Consider the following 18,034-nt stretch of genomic DNA (forward strand, 5'->3'; position numbering starts at 1 on the left):
CGGGGACACATTTTATTGGTTTGTTTACTCAAATGTCACAACCGATGCAAACAAACACATTTTGTGCAAAAACATATGCGTCATGTGTTTCAGGGTTGCAATGAGCTATCTCGTGCCCGAACTGTGTCAGCATGCAGAGTGTAAACAGAGTGAAGGCTAGACAAATTCAACATTCGTAGAAAATATTTACTGTTATATTAGTCGTATAGCAAGCTGAAATTAAGCTGTAATCAATTAGAGCTGAGTAATAGATTTAAACGCCGATCCGCAACGATCAAGATCCAACTCGATCGTGACAGTGTGACAGTAAATCGTTCATTGAAAGAGAGAGCCCCAACCCCTATATGGGAAAAAAATACAACCGTCATCACAATCGGTTCATTCAGTATTTATCACGTCAGCGGCGTCATCCAACATCTAACAGGGAACAACATCTTCGATCGCGTAAGTCTACCGCACTGAACATAAACCGAACAGAACAGAAACAAGTGTGACAGTCAATCATCGTTTCTGTGCGGGTTTTGCTTCTTTTTTTCACCACCTTTCTCAGCTGAATCTCTCACGCTCCGTCCTATCATCCAGGCGGACAAGTTCTCCTGTGTTGTGACAGCGGCGAACGCAGCTCAATAATGGGCACCAACGCGACCACCACCACCCGAAATCCATCCGTATCTTGGTCGACGGGGAGGCGCGTTTGACAAACAACCACCTTGCCCGCGTCACACGTCACATCGAAGCTGTTCGCTGTTACGCTTTTGTCGCCCCGTTGTGATACCAAACCTGAACAAATCTAAATCCGACCAGCATTATTTGTCCCACTGCTACTACCACCACTACTACTAATACTACCACTGTCCGCAGCATCACAACACCAGAGTGTGTTGCCACTAAGAGTGTTGTGGCTGTCAAAAACGATCAACTGGGAAGGTGTGATAATAATCACACCACCGCACAGCGCTGTTGGCTTTAATCTGCTACCTATTAGATGGGTTGCCGCGCGGTGGAGGGTTTCTGTAGTTCCTCTGTTTACTTTATACTCGCTGTCGTGCTCGCTGAGTGGGAGTGCTTTTTTGGTTGCTGTTGTTGTTGTTGCTTTGGGGCTGATGTGTTTTAATTGACTCTTCTTTTGTTCTTGTCGCTTTAGGATGAGGGATTTATGTACTTCCTTCTTGCTTTGATAGCTAGCAAGTGTTTCTTTTTTTGTTTATTGTCTTTGCCGGAAATGGGGTAATAACTTGTGTGTTGTGTGATGATTTGTAGTTTTGGTATATTTAATTTATTTATATCCAATCTGCTGATGTGACTTTTCGTTTTTATTCCTTATTTCTAACAACTAAACATTGCTTTGATTTCTGTTGTATTTTTATCTTTAAAGTTATAGATTCGTTGAAACTTATGTTGATAAAACAGAATCATATATTGCAAAACATAAATCTTTGAATTATTTATGCAAAATCTCAAACAAATCATTGAATATTAAATATAATAAATTGTGTTTGTATATTCCTCAAACCAGAAGCTACTGATGATTTAGTTCTTAGCTCCGGAACCCCGGCTATCACAACCCCTTGACCGGTGCTCGTACATTTTCACTTCCGCTTCTACTTTGATCTCAAGTGAACAGCAAAAGGCCCGTCCACAGAACGGAGCGTCTCGGGCCAGAAGGATTTTCCCGGGGTCACACCGGTAAGCACACCGGCATGACTACCTCCAAAGTTCAAAGTTTTCATACAAAAGCGCTTTTCACTGCTTGTACGCTGTATACCGGCACACACAAAAAACCAACCCCTTTGCCAGCCATTATTCAACGTCTGATTTTGTTTCTTTCCAACTACCAGAGGGAAACGGAGAACGGTGAAAAACCTTTTTTTGCCACATCTCGAGTTTTCACCGAGCATCGAGAGAGAGAGAGAGAGAGAGAGAGAGAGAGAGAGAGAGAGAGAGAGAGAGAGAGAGAGAGAGAGAGAGAGAGAGAGGGAGAGGGAGAGCAAAAGCTGTCCAAAACAGTGCCCAGAGTCTGGTACAGAACTTTATCGGTGTTTCGGTTTTTTGGGCGCAAAAGAACGGAACCGGAAGCCCGGAATCAGAGTGAAGTGAAGATTAACAAAAGGGGCCCACGTTGGGTACGGGAAAACGGAGCAAGTTTTGGTATACATTTCTGCCAAAAAAAACTTCTGTACGAGTGTGTTGAGTCGAAATGCGGTAATAAAGTATCAGAATGAAGTTTAAGATTTGTTTTTCCAATTTAAGGTTATGAAATATCAGTCGAGAAGTGGTTCTCACACAAGAATTAAAACTTAGCTTTTAGCAAAACATGTACAATTTTTGTGCCTATTTAGCCATTAAATTATACACTGCAATGGCATTAAATTTCGAAACGGGCAAAAGAGCGCCACAGAAAACGTGCAAGCTCACACAAGCTGCCAGCCACGCCACCGGGACCGGGCTTAAACGCATCCAAGCAGAACTAGGGCTAGGCAAAACCGTGCCAAATCCGTCCGTTGAGTAGTAGTAGTACAATGGCTTTCTCCTCTCCTCCTGCACTGCCTGTGCCTCCTGCACGCGGGACGGCTTTACGTACGAAATGACAAAATAATTGTCCCATTATGGTGGGTATGGTGGTTCACGCCGGCGCATCATAGAACGGTGGCCACATCAGTGCGTGGCGGAAATGCGGGAGAACCAAGGGAGCTTTTCCGCCACATGGCACACATTTACGTACGTACGCGTAGCGCAATTTGTAGGCAATGAATAAGCATTGGATTAAAATTGGAAAAATCTGGAACTAGCATGAGGAAAAGCTACCAAAAGTTGTTCATTTTTTTACAAATATTTTAATTAATTTTGTTGCATAAAATCAAAGCTTAAAAGCAGCAGAAAAGAATCAATTTTCAGCAAGCCTAAGCTAATTAATTAGAACAATAAATCATCTCATCTGTTTCAACCTTTCAATTTGGCACCTGTAGGGGGTTATAAGGAACGGCACAAAAAGACCAAAAAAACCCTTTTGCTCTGTATAATCCATTTTCATTAGCATTCTACCAAATTATATTTCTCACGCCTCCCAGCCAAAACCCGAAACGATCGACGGCGTTATAACTCGGGGCTCGAAAATGGATCCGTGATGAGTCATGGGATTTGAAAGATGATTAAATTATCTGTTTACACAATCCTCACTGCATCATAAGGTGTTGCCGTTGCTGCTTCATCAACCTCATCTAAAGTTTCGTTTATCATGTAGAGCGAACCACTTCACACCGCACAAGAAACGCCTAACGTAAACAAGTGAAACGTACATTCCACGCCGTGGCGCGGACAGCGAGAACGAGAAAAGAGTTGAGAAAAAAGAGGCAAAAACCATTTCATGCATACGGTGGTACTTACTACCTTTTTTTGTTCCATTGGTTTAATTCAACCCTTCCCCCGCGCAAACACGGTAATCGAAACAAATAGCTGCTTATCCACGGACACGGCGTCGTCGGCGATATCGGAAATTGTTCCAACAAAAATGCAATCGAACGAACCACCGCGCTCCATCGCGCTTACACTCTTTGCGGCAAATGCGAAGCGCGAGGTGAAGGTGAAGCGCGATTTGAGCAGAGTGAATCCATCCATAAATTTGTTTAAATTAGACAGCAGGCAGCACCAAACACAGTGCCAAACATCGATCCACCCGGGGTGTGCTTCTGTATTTTTGTTTTCTGTCCGCTCTCGGTCCCGCGTTCGATTTTTCGGCTTTTTTGGGGCCGCTCGTTCTCGTTCGGTTTCGTAACTTAATGCTTCCCCCTGGGCTGGGGTTTGGAAAGGGGACGGCCCCTTCCATGGGGCAACGAGGTTCGGCCCGACCGCTCATTAATTAATCGGCCAGGCTCGGACCAATAAAAGTCTTGAAAATGAGGGGATTGTGCAAGGCGGAGACACCCGGTTTCAGCAAGTTGGAAAGATGTTTTGGGTAAAAACACGGAAGAGGAGAAGAACATGAGAATAATATTGGGTGGCATATGGAAGGAGGCAGAAAAAGGAAGAAGAAAATACAGAACTAGGGGTAGGGTAACTAAGGGTAGGGGGACAAAAATATGAAAACACATTGCATGAACAAACAGCAACACGAGCAAATCAACACGTGTGATGGGAGATTGGAGGATGTACATGTGCTTGATGTTGGAAGTAAGTAATTAGTATTGTAGTGTACACCAAATATCAATATAAAAGGATAAGAAAGTTGAAAGATAATTTGTAAATGAAGAAAAAAACACCACTTTTAAAATAAAGTAGCAAAACAAACAAAAACTGGTAGAAAAGACATAAAACATACGTAAAAAAACTTACGAATGAAGTAATGCGGAAGATGATATAACTATTTCAAGAGGTATTCTTTTAAGTGAAGCTTAACGGAAATCAAATAAAAAGGTTTTTTTAATTATAAATATCAAGTAGGAATCGAAAAAGACACAGCAATTCCATAAAACGAATAAAAAGACATTAAAAAACTATAAAAAAGAACGAAAAATTGATGAAACTTGAAGTTCTTTTCAATGCCCGCGGATACGTAAAAAGAAACACACACGCCAACCAAAAGCTCCTTTCAAGCCCAAAAACGTTTCACGTTTCCCTTCCTCACCACCCTTGGCCGAAGGCCAGTCAGTAATCGGTATATTTATTTATGCTCCTGCCCGTGGGGCTTATTGGGGTGATGGTCACCAAAAAACTGATTTCCCGTGCCATTTCCCATTCCACAGCAGTCAGTGCCACACACACCCGTACTGTCGATCGCTTCGACATGTCCCGGTGCCTTCTCCGGACCCCCCCGGCACCCACCAAAGGGACCTAAGACCTTGGAGAGCCCGAAAACTGTGAGAGCATTAATTTAGGATTAACTTAATAAATAAATTTGTACCGCCCATGGGAAAGATTTTACTGTCACGCTGAGATGGTGCTCTTTGTGCGCCAATACGCGTGTGTGTGTGCGTGTGTGTCGGTGAATGTGTGTGTGTGTCTTTGGGCAGCGGTATAGGCCGCGGTTCGACAGGAAATCAAGCTCGAACGGCTTGTCCGCGGTCAACCGTTCGGCTTGGTCATAACAATAATAATAACTTCGGACATAATGATCAGTCACGAAGCCACGGGTTGTGATGTGTTTGTGTGTGTGCCGGTTCGAATCGGAGTGATGAGAGATGATTAGATTAGATTTCCGATTTGCATACCAGAGTGACGGGCAGATAAGATAGGGCAAGCATTGCTCAGCAGGGCAGCTTCCAAACTCAAAATTAAACTGATAAGGCACAGTAATTGGTGACCACAATCGTAACTGCGTGAATGCACTTTGCGAGTGCTTTCGGATGCAGTACAGCTTGAAATGGCGATAAGATGGTTTATTTAATGTCATATAAGAGGTCTCAAATTAGGACCACCACAAAGCCTATGAAAGAATGGCGACATGGCCAGAGTACCGATTTAAAGCCATCATTTACGGAAGCTCTAAACCTCATTTTGCCTAATGCCTTAGTGTTTATGCGCTCGGTGAATGGAGCCTAAAGGCACAGCCGGCCATGCTTCGAGTACCAAGCAGCTTCTTTTGAGCAGTTCTCGGGCGGAAAAACAAAACATTAAGAAGCATAAAAGAAGCAAAACGCTCTATAGTCTCTCTCTCTTTCAAAAAGTTGAACATCCAGGGGGGAAAAATGGGAAAACAAAACAAGCGAGACAGGAACTGTCGCTGTGCCGTTGTGGGAAACGGTGTACGGTGCGGAAGTGGTAAGAAGGAAAAACGCACGTACACACACACACACACACAGAAACATTAGAAGCATGCGACTAGCGGCTAACGGCGCTTTCTGTTCTTTTTTTCTCTATCTAGCTCGGTAAAGCAATTTCCGCAAAGAAAAGTCCGACAACGACGACAAGTGGACGCAGAAGGAAAATTCAGAGCAACAACATCTAACGGCCTAAAGCGAATCGCGTACGGCTCGCAAGGGAGAGTTGCACAAAGTGATCTAAAAGAGGCATTAAGAACGAAACAAAGTGCCAGTAGAGTAAAAACAACACACACAGTTTCATGGCGAGTTTGTAAAGAAATAGGAACTCTGATCATGATGAGCAACAAAGCAACAAAATGATGAAGTAGAAACGTGAAAAATAGCGTATTTTGGTGACTACTTTTTTACCTTCTCCTACATACATCTTATTCTTGCTGCACGGTGAGAACAGAAGAACAGCCATTGAGGCAACCTTTAGTGTTAGAAGTTATCACAGCGTGTCGCAAAAAACAATAGACGAAAACGAGGCCGCAGACAGCAACCGAGATGCGGTGCAAAAAGGTGAGCGAAATCGAGCATGCACTGTGCCGACCGAACGAACGAACGAACCAACGAGAACGATATCAAGTGACAGAGCAGGGAATGGAACAGCGGAACAGCACCGCCAACCCCTCGGGGTCGTTCATATTATTTTCCACTTCCTCATTTATATTCACCCCTGCGAACGGCTGCGCTGCCTTCTAGCGCCAGGCCCTGTATTAGACGCCCTATAGTTCGCCGCTGTACGCCACGCCGGCACGGGAGGACAGGTGCCAGCCCCGAAATAGGAACCGAAATAGAGCTGGCCAAAAAAAAAGGATCCCTTCACAACGTCCACCCGCTAGCTAGAGCACACAATATTCCCCGTCTCCTTCTTACTTCCGGTCCATCGATTTCTCTCTCCTGCTCTGTTCCATTAGCAACTGTTCCTGTGTGTTGTAGTTTTCTATTTATTCCTCCAAGCTACTTTATGACTGGAGGAGCAATAATTTTCAAACACAGCGGAAAACGGAACGATTTGTGTGTTCTTGTTTGGGTTTTGGAAGTGTTGGTTCTATCTTGTCTGTGTTTTTTTCCTTCATCGGTTGTTTCGGTTTTGTTTTCACGTTGCCGGGCGTGCGGGCTTTTCCTTTATCGCTCCTATTGTTACCATACATGTTTATCGTGTTTTCGGTACCTTTTTGGGTACCGGTGTTCTTTCATGTGTTGTTTTTTCTGCTTGCTTCTTCTGTTTAGGGGTTTGTTTAGATTGAGTGTTTCTTTTCCTATCTTCTAATCCAAGTTTATATGTTTTGATCTTTTGGTGGTCGTATTAATCCTCTTATGATTATATGGAGAAAAGTTGAGGAAAGATATTGAATTATAACTTGATGTGAAATTTACAAAGTGTCTCAAAGTGATCTTACCTAGTAGAAAAGAAGAAAGACTATCTACTTGTTAAAGAAAACTTGAATTATAACATCGCAGACCTTATTCTATTCTCATCTTCAACCTTTCAACTATCTTGAAGTCACAAACACATTCATGCAAACGCCTTTCAATACTTCAAGAACCCAGCATATCGCACCGATGGCTTTAAAGTTTGTGTTCTTCCGCTTTCAATAACAATACCCTACAACGATGTTCCTTAGCGTTGCTTCCTGTCGCTCCCGGAAAGAAATCTCCCTACGCCCTAAAGCCAATGTGTCCGCGAGTTGGTTCGTGCTAAGACCGCGTCTAACCGGGTGTACTACGTGTTCATCATTGCCACACAAACACACACATGCACATCTCCTCACGTCGAGTCACCGTGGCGTAACGCTGACAACCGGTTGAGTGATTTCTTGAGCACGACGCAGGTTTTTCGGAAAGCTTCCATTATTCTATTATTCTAATTTCCGTCCCCCAGACTCAGCAGTACCCAGGCCGTGAGAAGGTTGGGAAGGCAAAACACACACACACACACAGGGGAGAAAGAGGCGAAGAGGCAAAGGGCCTTGCGATGTTCGTGACCGCGTGTTGTAGGATTTTGTTTGAACAAATTATTAGAATGTTACTCGGCAGTTCGCGTTCTGGGCAGCAGTTTCGGGGGAAGTTGATTCGACACACCCTGAAACTGGAGGCTGCTCCTGCTGATAGCTTGTGCAAATAGAGGTGAGTAATTGTTGTCTTTTTTTTTTAAAAAGATTCCAAAAACTCTACAAAATTTGTTGAAGTAAGCAAACCCCGTTGTATAAGACACACCTAAAAGTGTTTCGTGTTCCAGAAAAAAAGAGCCCTAAGATTCCACTACCCGGTGGCAATTTATCTTCGAACAAATGGCACACAAACAACGCATCTCGTTTGCAGATGAGGATTTTCCTTCTCTTTGTTGTTTTGATCCCATTCTCTGCCCTATTGGTGCTCCCTATTGCGTACGCCAGCGTCGCCTTTGCGCTCAAAAACCCAAACGCCAATAAAGCCGTACCTCGCGTGCGTGCCTTCCCAGCTTCCCCTCGCCTATCGCAGGTGACATCTCCGATGTGTGCCCGGGTGTCAAAATCTCAATCAAACAATCCCAAACCAAGGGGCCACCAAGGGGTTGTAAGGGAAGGTAAGCCAGGGAGGTAAGAGATGCCTTCGGATATTCGGCGAAACCACACCGGCTTCAGCTGCCCAGCTGTGTAGTAAGGCGGCAGCAAAAGCCTTACCGCTGAAAGGTGGCCTCTTATTGCGCTTGAAATATTGCTCGACCCGACGCCGTGCTCCGTCTTCGGCCCAAAATCCCCGACGAAACGAAGTAGCAGCCGCGCAAGGGATCAGCACGCAAGGCACGCCGTAGCGCCTCAAACAGGATAACGTGCCTCTCGTTTCTTCTATTGCTGCAAGAGTTTGCGCAACGTGGCGTGCCTTTTTCCTCACAGCAGCCAAAAAAAGAAAAATTCTTCCTTCCAAGGGGAACCACGCCAAACGTTTTCAGTGAGTGCAAATTTTTCCCCTGGCCTCGTACGAACGCTTCCCGTTCGCGTGCCTCGGTCGTAAACACCGAGATTTACCACGTGGTGACCCTTATCGTCGGCCGCACCACGGTAGGGTTTGGGTGTTTTGCGCTTCCCTGTTTCCCCCGTGTTTCTTCGGGCAGTTTCCTAGCGCTCCGTACTTTATTAGATCAAATCTATTAAAGATATATGATTGCCCAAAGTGCGGACGGCCAGCGGTGTTTCATGTCCGGGCCTCTCTGAAGCCTCTGAATTTGCCTCGAGGGAATGCTCAGGGGTTTTACTTTTAGTTTTGTGTCCCCTCGTTGCTTCTCGCAATGTCTTGCTGGATTTAGCTGCTAGGACAGGCTGCTGCCAAATCCATATCTCTCTCTGTCTCGGAATGAATAAAATACAGACACAGAGTCGGTAACATGTGAATCGTTAAATAAGATAAATGCTTAGAAATCGAAAATCAGTGTGCAATTCGATCCGATTCGATTTGCACCCGTGTGTCCGAGTGTCCACCCGGCTGTCCGGGGATCATCTTTCCTTGTCCAGTCCTTGTTGGGCTGTTTTTTTATCGTTCTTTGCTTTTTATCCTTCGCACGGAAACGATTACGAGCGAACCGGAATTACGACACACAGCGCCGAGGGTTTATCGACGGCGTCGTTTGAGCCATACTGTGTGGACAGTTCACACCTTCCTTTGACTTGCTTCCGCTTGGTGTGTGTGTGTGGGTGGAGAAAATTCAATTTCAATGTTTTATGGTTTGTTGACTCAACATTTGCAACCACACACACACATTGGATTACGCTCTGCTGAGCATGTTATTTCATTGCTCGAACTGGATTTGACGCCCTCCACTATGACATCATTTCTGATTTGCGGTATAGCTGAATGCATCCTTTATCTAATTTATCTTTTAAAACTTTTGCCCTAATCATTGATCTCTAGTCATCGGTGTGACAAATCCACGCAAGAATAATAAATTCTTTTAATTCTACTCCCAACTCCTGCGTGACCCCACATAAAAGATTTAAGTAGCAAAAACAATGGCAAGTGGCTTGACTGACAACTTCCAGCGCAAACTTTTAACATGCCATCCGTCAGACGAACGTCCGCGTTGACCGGTCGGTTTGATTTTTACGACTTTATAACTTTAAGCTCTTGCTTCGAAGTTGTACTAAAACTTTCCTTAAACAAAAACCGGCTACCCGGGCCAGTGATGATATGCTCGTAAAAATCAAACCATTGGTCACCATTTACGGTGGATTCGATCCCTCCTTCAGTGCTCCTTCCAAAAAAGAAACCAAGAATGGGAATGAAAAACAAGCATCAGCTCTACTTCAAAATCGTATGCACAGCACAGACACGGCACGAGACGCGTCGGAATGGGAGCTAAATACGGTTTCGAAAGCATCGATATTAATTTATTGCCCCGTTTTTTTGCCGGAGATGCTTTCTGGAGCATAAATCAAAGGATCTTCGTGCGAGGAGGTGTCATAAAAGTGACTAGCACCATTACAGGGCGAGATATGGTTGTATGTGAGGTATTGGGGGATGTTTTTGTTGGAGATATTATTTCTTTTTTATCACACAACTTCTGAAATAGAAAAGTTCTAGAGATTTTAAAGAACTAAAAACATATAAAACCACTGTAAGTTCTTCAAACTTTGCATAATCGAAGAAAATTTCTCTTCAACGCCCGGGAGACACAAACATCCCGCAAGCAACCGCAGCTTGAAGTGTGGACAAATGACAGCTGCAAAAGAATGGCACAGGAACGACAGAACCACGAGCAAACGAACTCGGGTTGTTATTTGTTTTACACTCCCATTATGATTTATCACCCATCACCGGGTGCGCAATCGCCCATTTTTAGTGCCACCCGGTTGGGGGATGCACCGTCAGAAGGATCATCACACTGATACTGAGGAGAAGTACAAATAGAGAGGAGGAATCCGAAGTGGAATCTACATGGGAAGGATTATTTTTAGACTGTTATTGCAAGTGGGGAACGTGGATTTGGTTCTGTTTTAAAGTTCTAGACAAAACCTGCCGCAAAACAATAGTAGCATCAATGCACAGAACGTTTCATTATTCAACGAGCTACTGTAGCCAGTTTAATCGCTATTCATTCATTCAATAACTATCCCCAGTTTCCGGTAATGCCGGGAAGAACTAACGCGTCGCACGTGGTTTTGCGCGACAAAAAGCGTGCGTGCGGGAAATGCTTAGTGTTGCGCTCTTGCGCGTCCCGGCACGCATCAATTTATTTGTGCAGCACATGGTGCAGCATGGTTTTATGTTGTAGACTTTATGTCAACAGTTTTGAGTCTGTAAAAGGGAATATAAGGAGCAATAGCAAAACAAGGTCCATCGAAGGGGAAACACATAACTACTTTATGCATCATAAAACTGGTTGCTCTCTCGCTCTAAGTTACCAATCAATTAGCTTCAATGTATGGGCCGAATGGCTGGAATTTGCTTGTGAAGTAAGTGTATTGAGCACTGTTTCACTAAAGAAGTGCCCTCGTTCAAATGGCGCCGCTTCCAGTGGTTGGGCATTTTAACGTACACAAACCCGCTTGAACACTTTAACCACGATTGCCGGGCGTGTCAACGAACTCCCGGAACTGTTCGTTCGGCTGGAGCGTTTGACTGCGTATGAGTGTGTTTGATTGTGCCGAGGAATGAATTGGTTTTCGTGTTTGAGTTCGTCTCTATCAATTATTCAGTTATTGACTGTGCATCAAACTGTGGGTCCAACCGAACGGGCAAGGATTATGCTCACGCGAGCAAGAGAGAGAGGGAACTATTCGGCAGCAATCGATACCTTTATGGTGGGTTTTCCGGTTATGCAAAATCATAAAAGTGGTCATTCGTGTACAACAGCATCGTACCGCTACCTTTCCGCTGCTTGGTATGATAGCAACCTCCGCTCCGGAATCACAACACATTTATGGGGCCAAACGATGATCCACGACCGCAAAACGCAATCAGAATGAATGAAGTTCAGAAAAGTGTGGGAAAAGTGTTTTGCAAATTGCTGAAAACAACATGGCATGGGAAAGTGAGTGAGGATCGAAGGTTTGTTGATTCAAGTTGGGAAGTTTATCACATATTGTTTATGATAAACTATGTCACATCAACTTAAATGCAAGTAAGTTAAGTTATACGGAGACTACATTGAGCACAAGCTCATTTAGATAAAGTGAACAGTTAGATTGAGTTTGAGGTGGAATTTGAAAGGAAAGGTAATGGAGATAAGGATATCTATCTATTTTCACATACTGGTTGGAGGATATGTATACATATTGGGCTATTATTCTATGCTATCCCCCCTAAACCTCGTCATAAAACGCTTCTTTGTCATGCCCGAACGAATCAACTGTTTAACATAGAGGATGCAAATCGTTGTGAAACATTTCCCCCTTGGGAACGGTAGCATAATGTATCATCATCAAGCCTAAAACACAGAGCATGCGCAGTGAAGAGATTTTAAGTGTGATAGTATAATTCGTATAAATAATTCAAAAAAGAGCTACATAACTACTATCTAAAACGACGGTATTGTACATTCTAACAGATGTTTGAAGTGCCGAAAAATAGTTCAAAAATTATCATACACCAGGCAGAAACAAAGGATTCGAGCAAACAAGACGAGCAAATTCTTAATTAAATTTTAAACATTTCTCAACGGCAATGAGAGTTTTCCCCTCTCGTTCAAGAATTTCGCTGAGCAGCAGCATACAACACAGCATACCCCTCGGTTGACCCCCTCCCCCTAGGAATACTCACATGCATGCAGACAGTCGTTGACGCTGGTGGCCTCGACCAGGTAGCCATTGCAGAGGGTGCAAGTTATGCTGTCGTTGAAGTCCTTGACGCGCCGCCGCTGGCTGCCCGCGGCCTGGCCGCGCATCCGGATGCGTTCCGGCTCGTGCATCATCATGCCGGCCATCGGGAGGGCGGGCGAGGTGGACGAGCCGCCCGCCGACGAGAAGGATGACGACGACGACGACGACGGGGGTGATCGTGTGCTGCTCCGACCGATACTGTCCGCCGGCACGAGGCCCGACGTACGGGAATGCTTCGTAAGGTTTGGTCGGATTGTGGTGCCACCCTCAACAACGCCACCGGTACTGATGCCACCACCACCACCGCTGGCACCACCACTGCTTATCATTGCGGCGGCACTTGTCATTCCAGGCGTGGTAGGGTTGGAAAACAAAAAAAAAAAACAAACCCCCGTACCAGAGGGGTGAGGGTTTCTGGTTTGGGTAATCCTTTTTGCCTTTCTGTGTGTAATCCCTATTTATTCCTTGGGGTGTATTCGGCGCGGCTGAAATTGCACTTCACAGACAACCACACAGAGGCACACACACACACATATGGGAGCTAATATATGCGCAACCGAGAGGTTTACCGTAGTTTATGGGCACATTTTGATGTACATAATTGAAGTATTAAGCCTTCTACCGGGAGCGTACGGTAGGGAACGTTGGAAATCTGGAAAAAGAGAAGGAAAATAGATGATGATGATGAATTATTGGCTTAGACATGTAATTGTTGAATAATTTTGAATAAGATAAAAAGTAAAGATTATAATGTGATTAAAACATGATTCTAACATTAAAAAACGAAATAAAAAGACAAATATACTATAATATAAACTAGAAGTTACAAATGAAAGTTTGTGATAACACATTAAAACATTTTAGTATGATGAAGTAAACAAATGAAACATGTAATAGAAAATGTGAAATGTGAAAAGAATACAATTCTATGAAATGAACAATAAGTAAGAATAGAAAAGTGAATAACGAAACAAACAAACACAACCTATGAGCTCCAACAACAAAACAAAAAGCAAAATTAGCAATAGGAAACGATACAAAACCATAACACAAACATAAACATCAAGAAGAACAGCAATAGAAACGATAGAAAACACGTTTCAGTTTCAGAAAACACGGGCCCGCTCACGCAAGAGCAATAGGGAGGGCATCGAGCGTGTTGATGAAAACAACAACAACAACAACAACAACAACATCAGCAACAACACAAGCCAGCAGAAAGTTATGCAAAGAGAAAGTTGTGTGCCGAGGCTCTCTCGCGCTCTATTTGTGTTTGCTCGCTCGATCTTGCACTCTCTCTCGCGAGCGGTTGTGTTTTGTTGTTTTTGGGCACTGAGAGTGTTCGCATTTTTGTTTTGTTTTTTTGGTGTTGTTATCATGTTCCTCTAGTGTCCTCTACTGTCATAATTGTGGACTTCCAATCATTAGGTGGGATGATTTGTTTTTCTTTCTTTTCTACCCTTCATTCTTCCTACGGCGGGGATAACATGTGATTAAAGAGAAGTTGTTGGCGGAAGGCATAAAAAAGGGCAAACCACGAGAAAGTACCGCGTTGGAGCCAGCCTCCCAATTGGAGCGGTGGGTGGGCCACCGTGAACTCGAAAACATTGGAGCCGTAACGTATAAAGTAACGCCGGCACCAATACTACCATGCAGGGGTAGAATTAACAACCAACGTCAACACACGGTGTACCGAGATCATGCTGAGCATAGTACACCCGATGCTTACAACATATACTCTGGTGCCCCTGCATTGCGATACAGGATTATGCTCCATCAGGGGAGAAGAAGGGAAAAGGGAGGGTGAAAGGGAGGTTTTGCTACTTACCACACAACACAACACGTCGCCCGAAAAGCGCCAAAAGGGATGAAAGAGAACGGAATCACTCGCCTGCCCGTTCGCACTCACAAACGCGAGGCTGAATTGGATTATTTTTTCTCTTTAATTTTCTACCCCCGTCACTCACACACACAGCTCTTCACTCACACCGAGGCAGGGAATCGAATCGCGCGCGCTCTCGCACACACATGTGCACGCGTGCGCTTGAATACGGCGGCCACACAATCTCTTCCCGTTTTGCTAGATTTTCCAACAACCCCTAAAATAACGCACACACTTATACTGTGGAGTAGCAGCGCACGTCAAAGAAGGCGCACAGCACGCGCGCGAGAGACAGAGAGAGAACGGTGAGAGCACCACCACCGCACATACAAATTCCACCACAGGGCGCGATATTCCAACCCCTAAAGTACGAGCGATAGAGGGAGAGAGAGAGAGAGCGAGAAACGAGAAACTCTCCACACCAACAAACACACACACTGCTCGCTCTTCTGCACGTGACGCACCACTTCTACACCACTTCACTGTGACCCTGCTGCTGCTGCTGCTGCTTACTAAACGCGCTTCCCTTGCTAACAGACAGATGGCGTACCGAGCGCACGCCCTTGTGCAATGCCGCAGAGACACACAGAGAGACCTTCGCGCTTCTTCGCCGTCGGCACGAGACTGACGCGCGAATGCCGCGACCCGAACGCACTAGCCTCCCAAAAGGTGCGCGATGGCGCTGCTGACGGTCGGAGATGCCGATGGCGATGATGACGATGATGATGATGATGATGGCCGAAGCCGAACCAGCGCCACGAACCACGGTCCCGAACACGTGATAATGCTGGGCGCCCCGAAGCGCACCATCGAAGAACGCGTCTCTGCGGGTCCGAGGCGGCCAGTGCGCCGACGCACCACTCCAAAACGCCAGGCAAGCAGGGCAGCCAAGCGGCTCGAAACGTAGGCACACACCGAGGCACACACGGGGCAGCAAGCGAGAAAAAAAATCAATCCAATCCAGCACGATTCCCTTTTGCGCTTGAAGAGGGAAAGGAGAAGACAGGGTGGAAGAGTCACACTTCTGGTTGTCTGCCTGCTGCTGCTGCCAGGAAAGGCATAAATGGTGGAACGCGTAATGCTGTTAGAGCTGCTCGGGTGGGAAGAGGGAAGTGAATTTTCATCAAAAAAAGGAAAACTGAAAGGCACAAAGCTTGCGGTTTCGCTTGTGCACGAGCGAGATGCACGATGATCTCTACGGGAGGGTTCGGTTTTCCACACACGGGGATGGGAAAATCGATAAACACGAAGCGCTTCGAGATGATGACGGTGCCGAGCGGAGTTCGAGTAGCTTCGTGCTTGATGATTGGAAAATTCGTGAAAATTTTCACTAAATATGCTGCGATGGGTTACGGTTTGCTACGTATGTTGAATAAAAATTGCGCTTTGTTGGAAAATGCGTCTTTGAAAATCATAATTACAGTGAAAAACTCCTTTGAAACGTCACACGAAATATGTTTCCCTTCGAAAAATCACTCCAACATTACCCAAATTTCATCGAAAAACACACAAAACCATGAAACTTCCATGCCAGGATTCCATGCTCGTCTGTAGTTGTGAGACACACGCGTGCAATTTGTGTGCCCTCTGCTGCGGCACGCACCGTCACACGCATACACGCAGCCGTACACGAACGCGTCACAAGATTGCGTCCGAATTGCGTCCGTAACGCAAAACGGACGGCCTTTTTTCGCAGTCTTGCTGGAAGAAACCTGCTATCAAGCAAGATCGATTGAATATTCACCCTCCTGGTTTTTGGTTTTTTTTTTCGGGGAACCCGTAAACCGGAAACCCCTTGCTACCATTCCCTTTGTGCGGCCTTTCATTTGGACGGTGGTGCTGTTCAGCTTCTGCTTTAGACGTCTCTCGGGTTCTGCTTTGTTCTGGGCTGTTTCGAGCTCGAAATTCGAACAAGAGGGTAAGTTCGCTGCCCTGGAAGCTTCAACAAACCCTTGCGGGGATCGGGACGACGCCATTTTTATTGAGCGTGCAGCAAACACACAAAAACAGGAAGGAAAGCTTGAGGCCGACAGCAAAAGAAAAATGGCAAAACGAGAAGGATGACGGCGAACGTTGATGAGGAGTTGCGGCAATTGCTATGCGGTGTGCGAGAATGCACTGAACGTAATTAGGAGTAGAACATCACCAGAGGAGTTTGATTAACAGGTCTGCAGTAGAATGGATTATTGGAAATATGAATAAAAATATTTATAAATAAAGAAATGTCCTCACAAACCGTGCTGTTTGCTGTGACCGTCCTATCCAGTATTCGAGAGTAGTGCTATCTTTAACTTGCGCAATGAAGCCTTAATCCTAACGAATCACATTTTTAGCCGATTTGATTTGATTTATATGCTTAGCGTAAACCTTTCGAAAAGCGACGTTACAAAATTATTCGAATTATTATAAAATACTTCAAACATGTTTTGAACATTCCGAACATGAGGGCGGTCCCGTGGAACAGTCGTCATCTCGAACGACTAAATAACATGCCCGTCATGGGTTCAAGCCCAGAATGGGCGGTCCCTCCGTAGCAAGGATTGACTATCCGGCTACGTGGTAATGAATAAAGTCTAGAAAGCCTGTATAGGCCGCCATGTCCACGTAGGACGTTACGCCAAATAGAAGAAGAAGAAGATGTTTTGAACATCGGTTAGCAACATCAAATGAAGCTGTTAGGCGGAAGGTTGCCAGCTTTTCCGAAACTTATTAAAAATGTCAGTATTTGGCATATTCCTCCGACCTTCGTTGAACTCCATTTTTCAGTGACGAATCCGTTTCGGTGGCATAATTGTTTGAGAAGTGCTCAGCGACGTATACTGCACAGTGCCTTAGCCAGTTGTGGCTGATATGAAGGAGTTTGATTTTTTGCTCAGACGCAAGCTAACCTAAACTCATAATATATATAAGACCTCAAATACAAGAAGCGCGTTTAAAAGTTTCGCAGAGGTACCCACCAGGAGCATTTCTGCGTTTCCGTGGTAGCGCGTTCGAATGACATTTCATTTCTATGACTGGTTTGTTATACGCATATGCGCGGCTGCGGAAACATTTTACGTGTATTTGAGACCTAACAAAGGCCATCTTTTCTAACTACATCGTGTATGATGATAACAACGTACTTCTTCGTCGTGCAGTCGGATGCTTCAACCTATTGGTTTTAAGGTTTTCAAACCCCTCTTCTAAAACTCTAAGAAGCGTTTAATGGCACATGTCATTTGCACAAGCCGTTTAGCAGGTCTAACAGGACTAAACAACTTGGCCATGTTTACACACTTCGCCTAGCAATTTGCATAAACAGCCTTATATATGCAGTTTGCACAAAGATCGATCCAAGTTCGTGATGGGACGTTATTAACTGCATGAACACATTAACTTCTGCAATTGCCAGATGGCATGGTATTTCTTTTAGCAAATAATATTTTGCAATGTTTTTGATAGAAATGATGTAAAATTTGTTGGTAACTTTAAAGCTGAGCGCTTACTTGAACCTTGCTTGACACAAAATGGAAACAAGCTTGATTTGATACCTTTCGTCTGATACGATACATTCACCG

The 18,034-nt window shown here is 44.8% G+C and overlaps 1 protein-coding gene across 2 annotated transcripts in view; it reads right to left on the bottom strand.

Moving 5' to 3' along the window:
• Window positions 1–18,034, bottom strand: part of LOC5667351 (protein suppressor 2 of zeste) — a 58,073-nt gene that overhangs the window by 11,485 nt on the left and 28,554 nt on the right. Inside the window, exons 1-2 of one of the 2 annotated variants that reach the window (XM_061643103.1) lie at window positions 14,424–15,388; window positions 12,537–13,247 (exon numbers count right to left, since the gene is read on the bottom strand). In XM_061643103.1, coding sequence (XP_061499087.1) covers window positions 12,537–12,942 — 406 coding nt within the window. In that variant the 5' untranslated portion in view covers window positions 12,943–13,247; window positions 14,424–15,388. Of the gene's footprint in view, window positions 1–12,536; window positions 13,248–14,423; window positions 15,389–18,034 lie in introns of those variants that run through there. The other variant, XM_061643102.1, reaches the window with a different exon arrangement.

The sequence above is a fragment of the Anopheles gambiae genome, chromosome 2 (genome assembly GCF_943734735.2).
Source record: "Anopheles gambiae chromosome 2, idAnoGambNW_F1_1, whole genome shotgun sequence".
Lineage (NCBI taxonomy): Eukaryota > Metazoa > Arthropoda > Insecta > Diptera > Culicidae > Anopheles > Anopheles gambiae.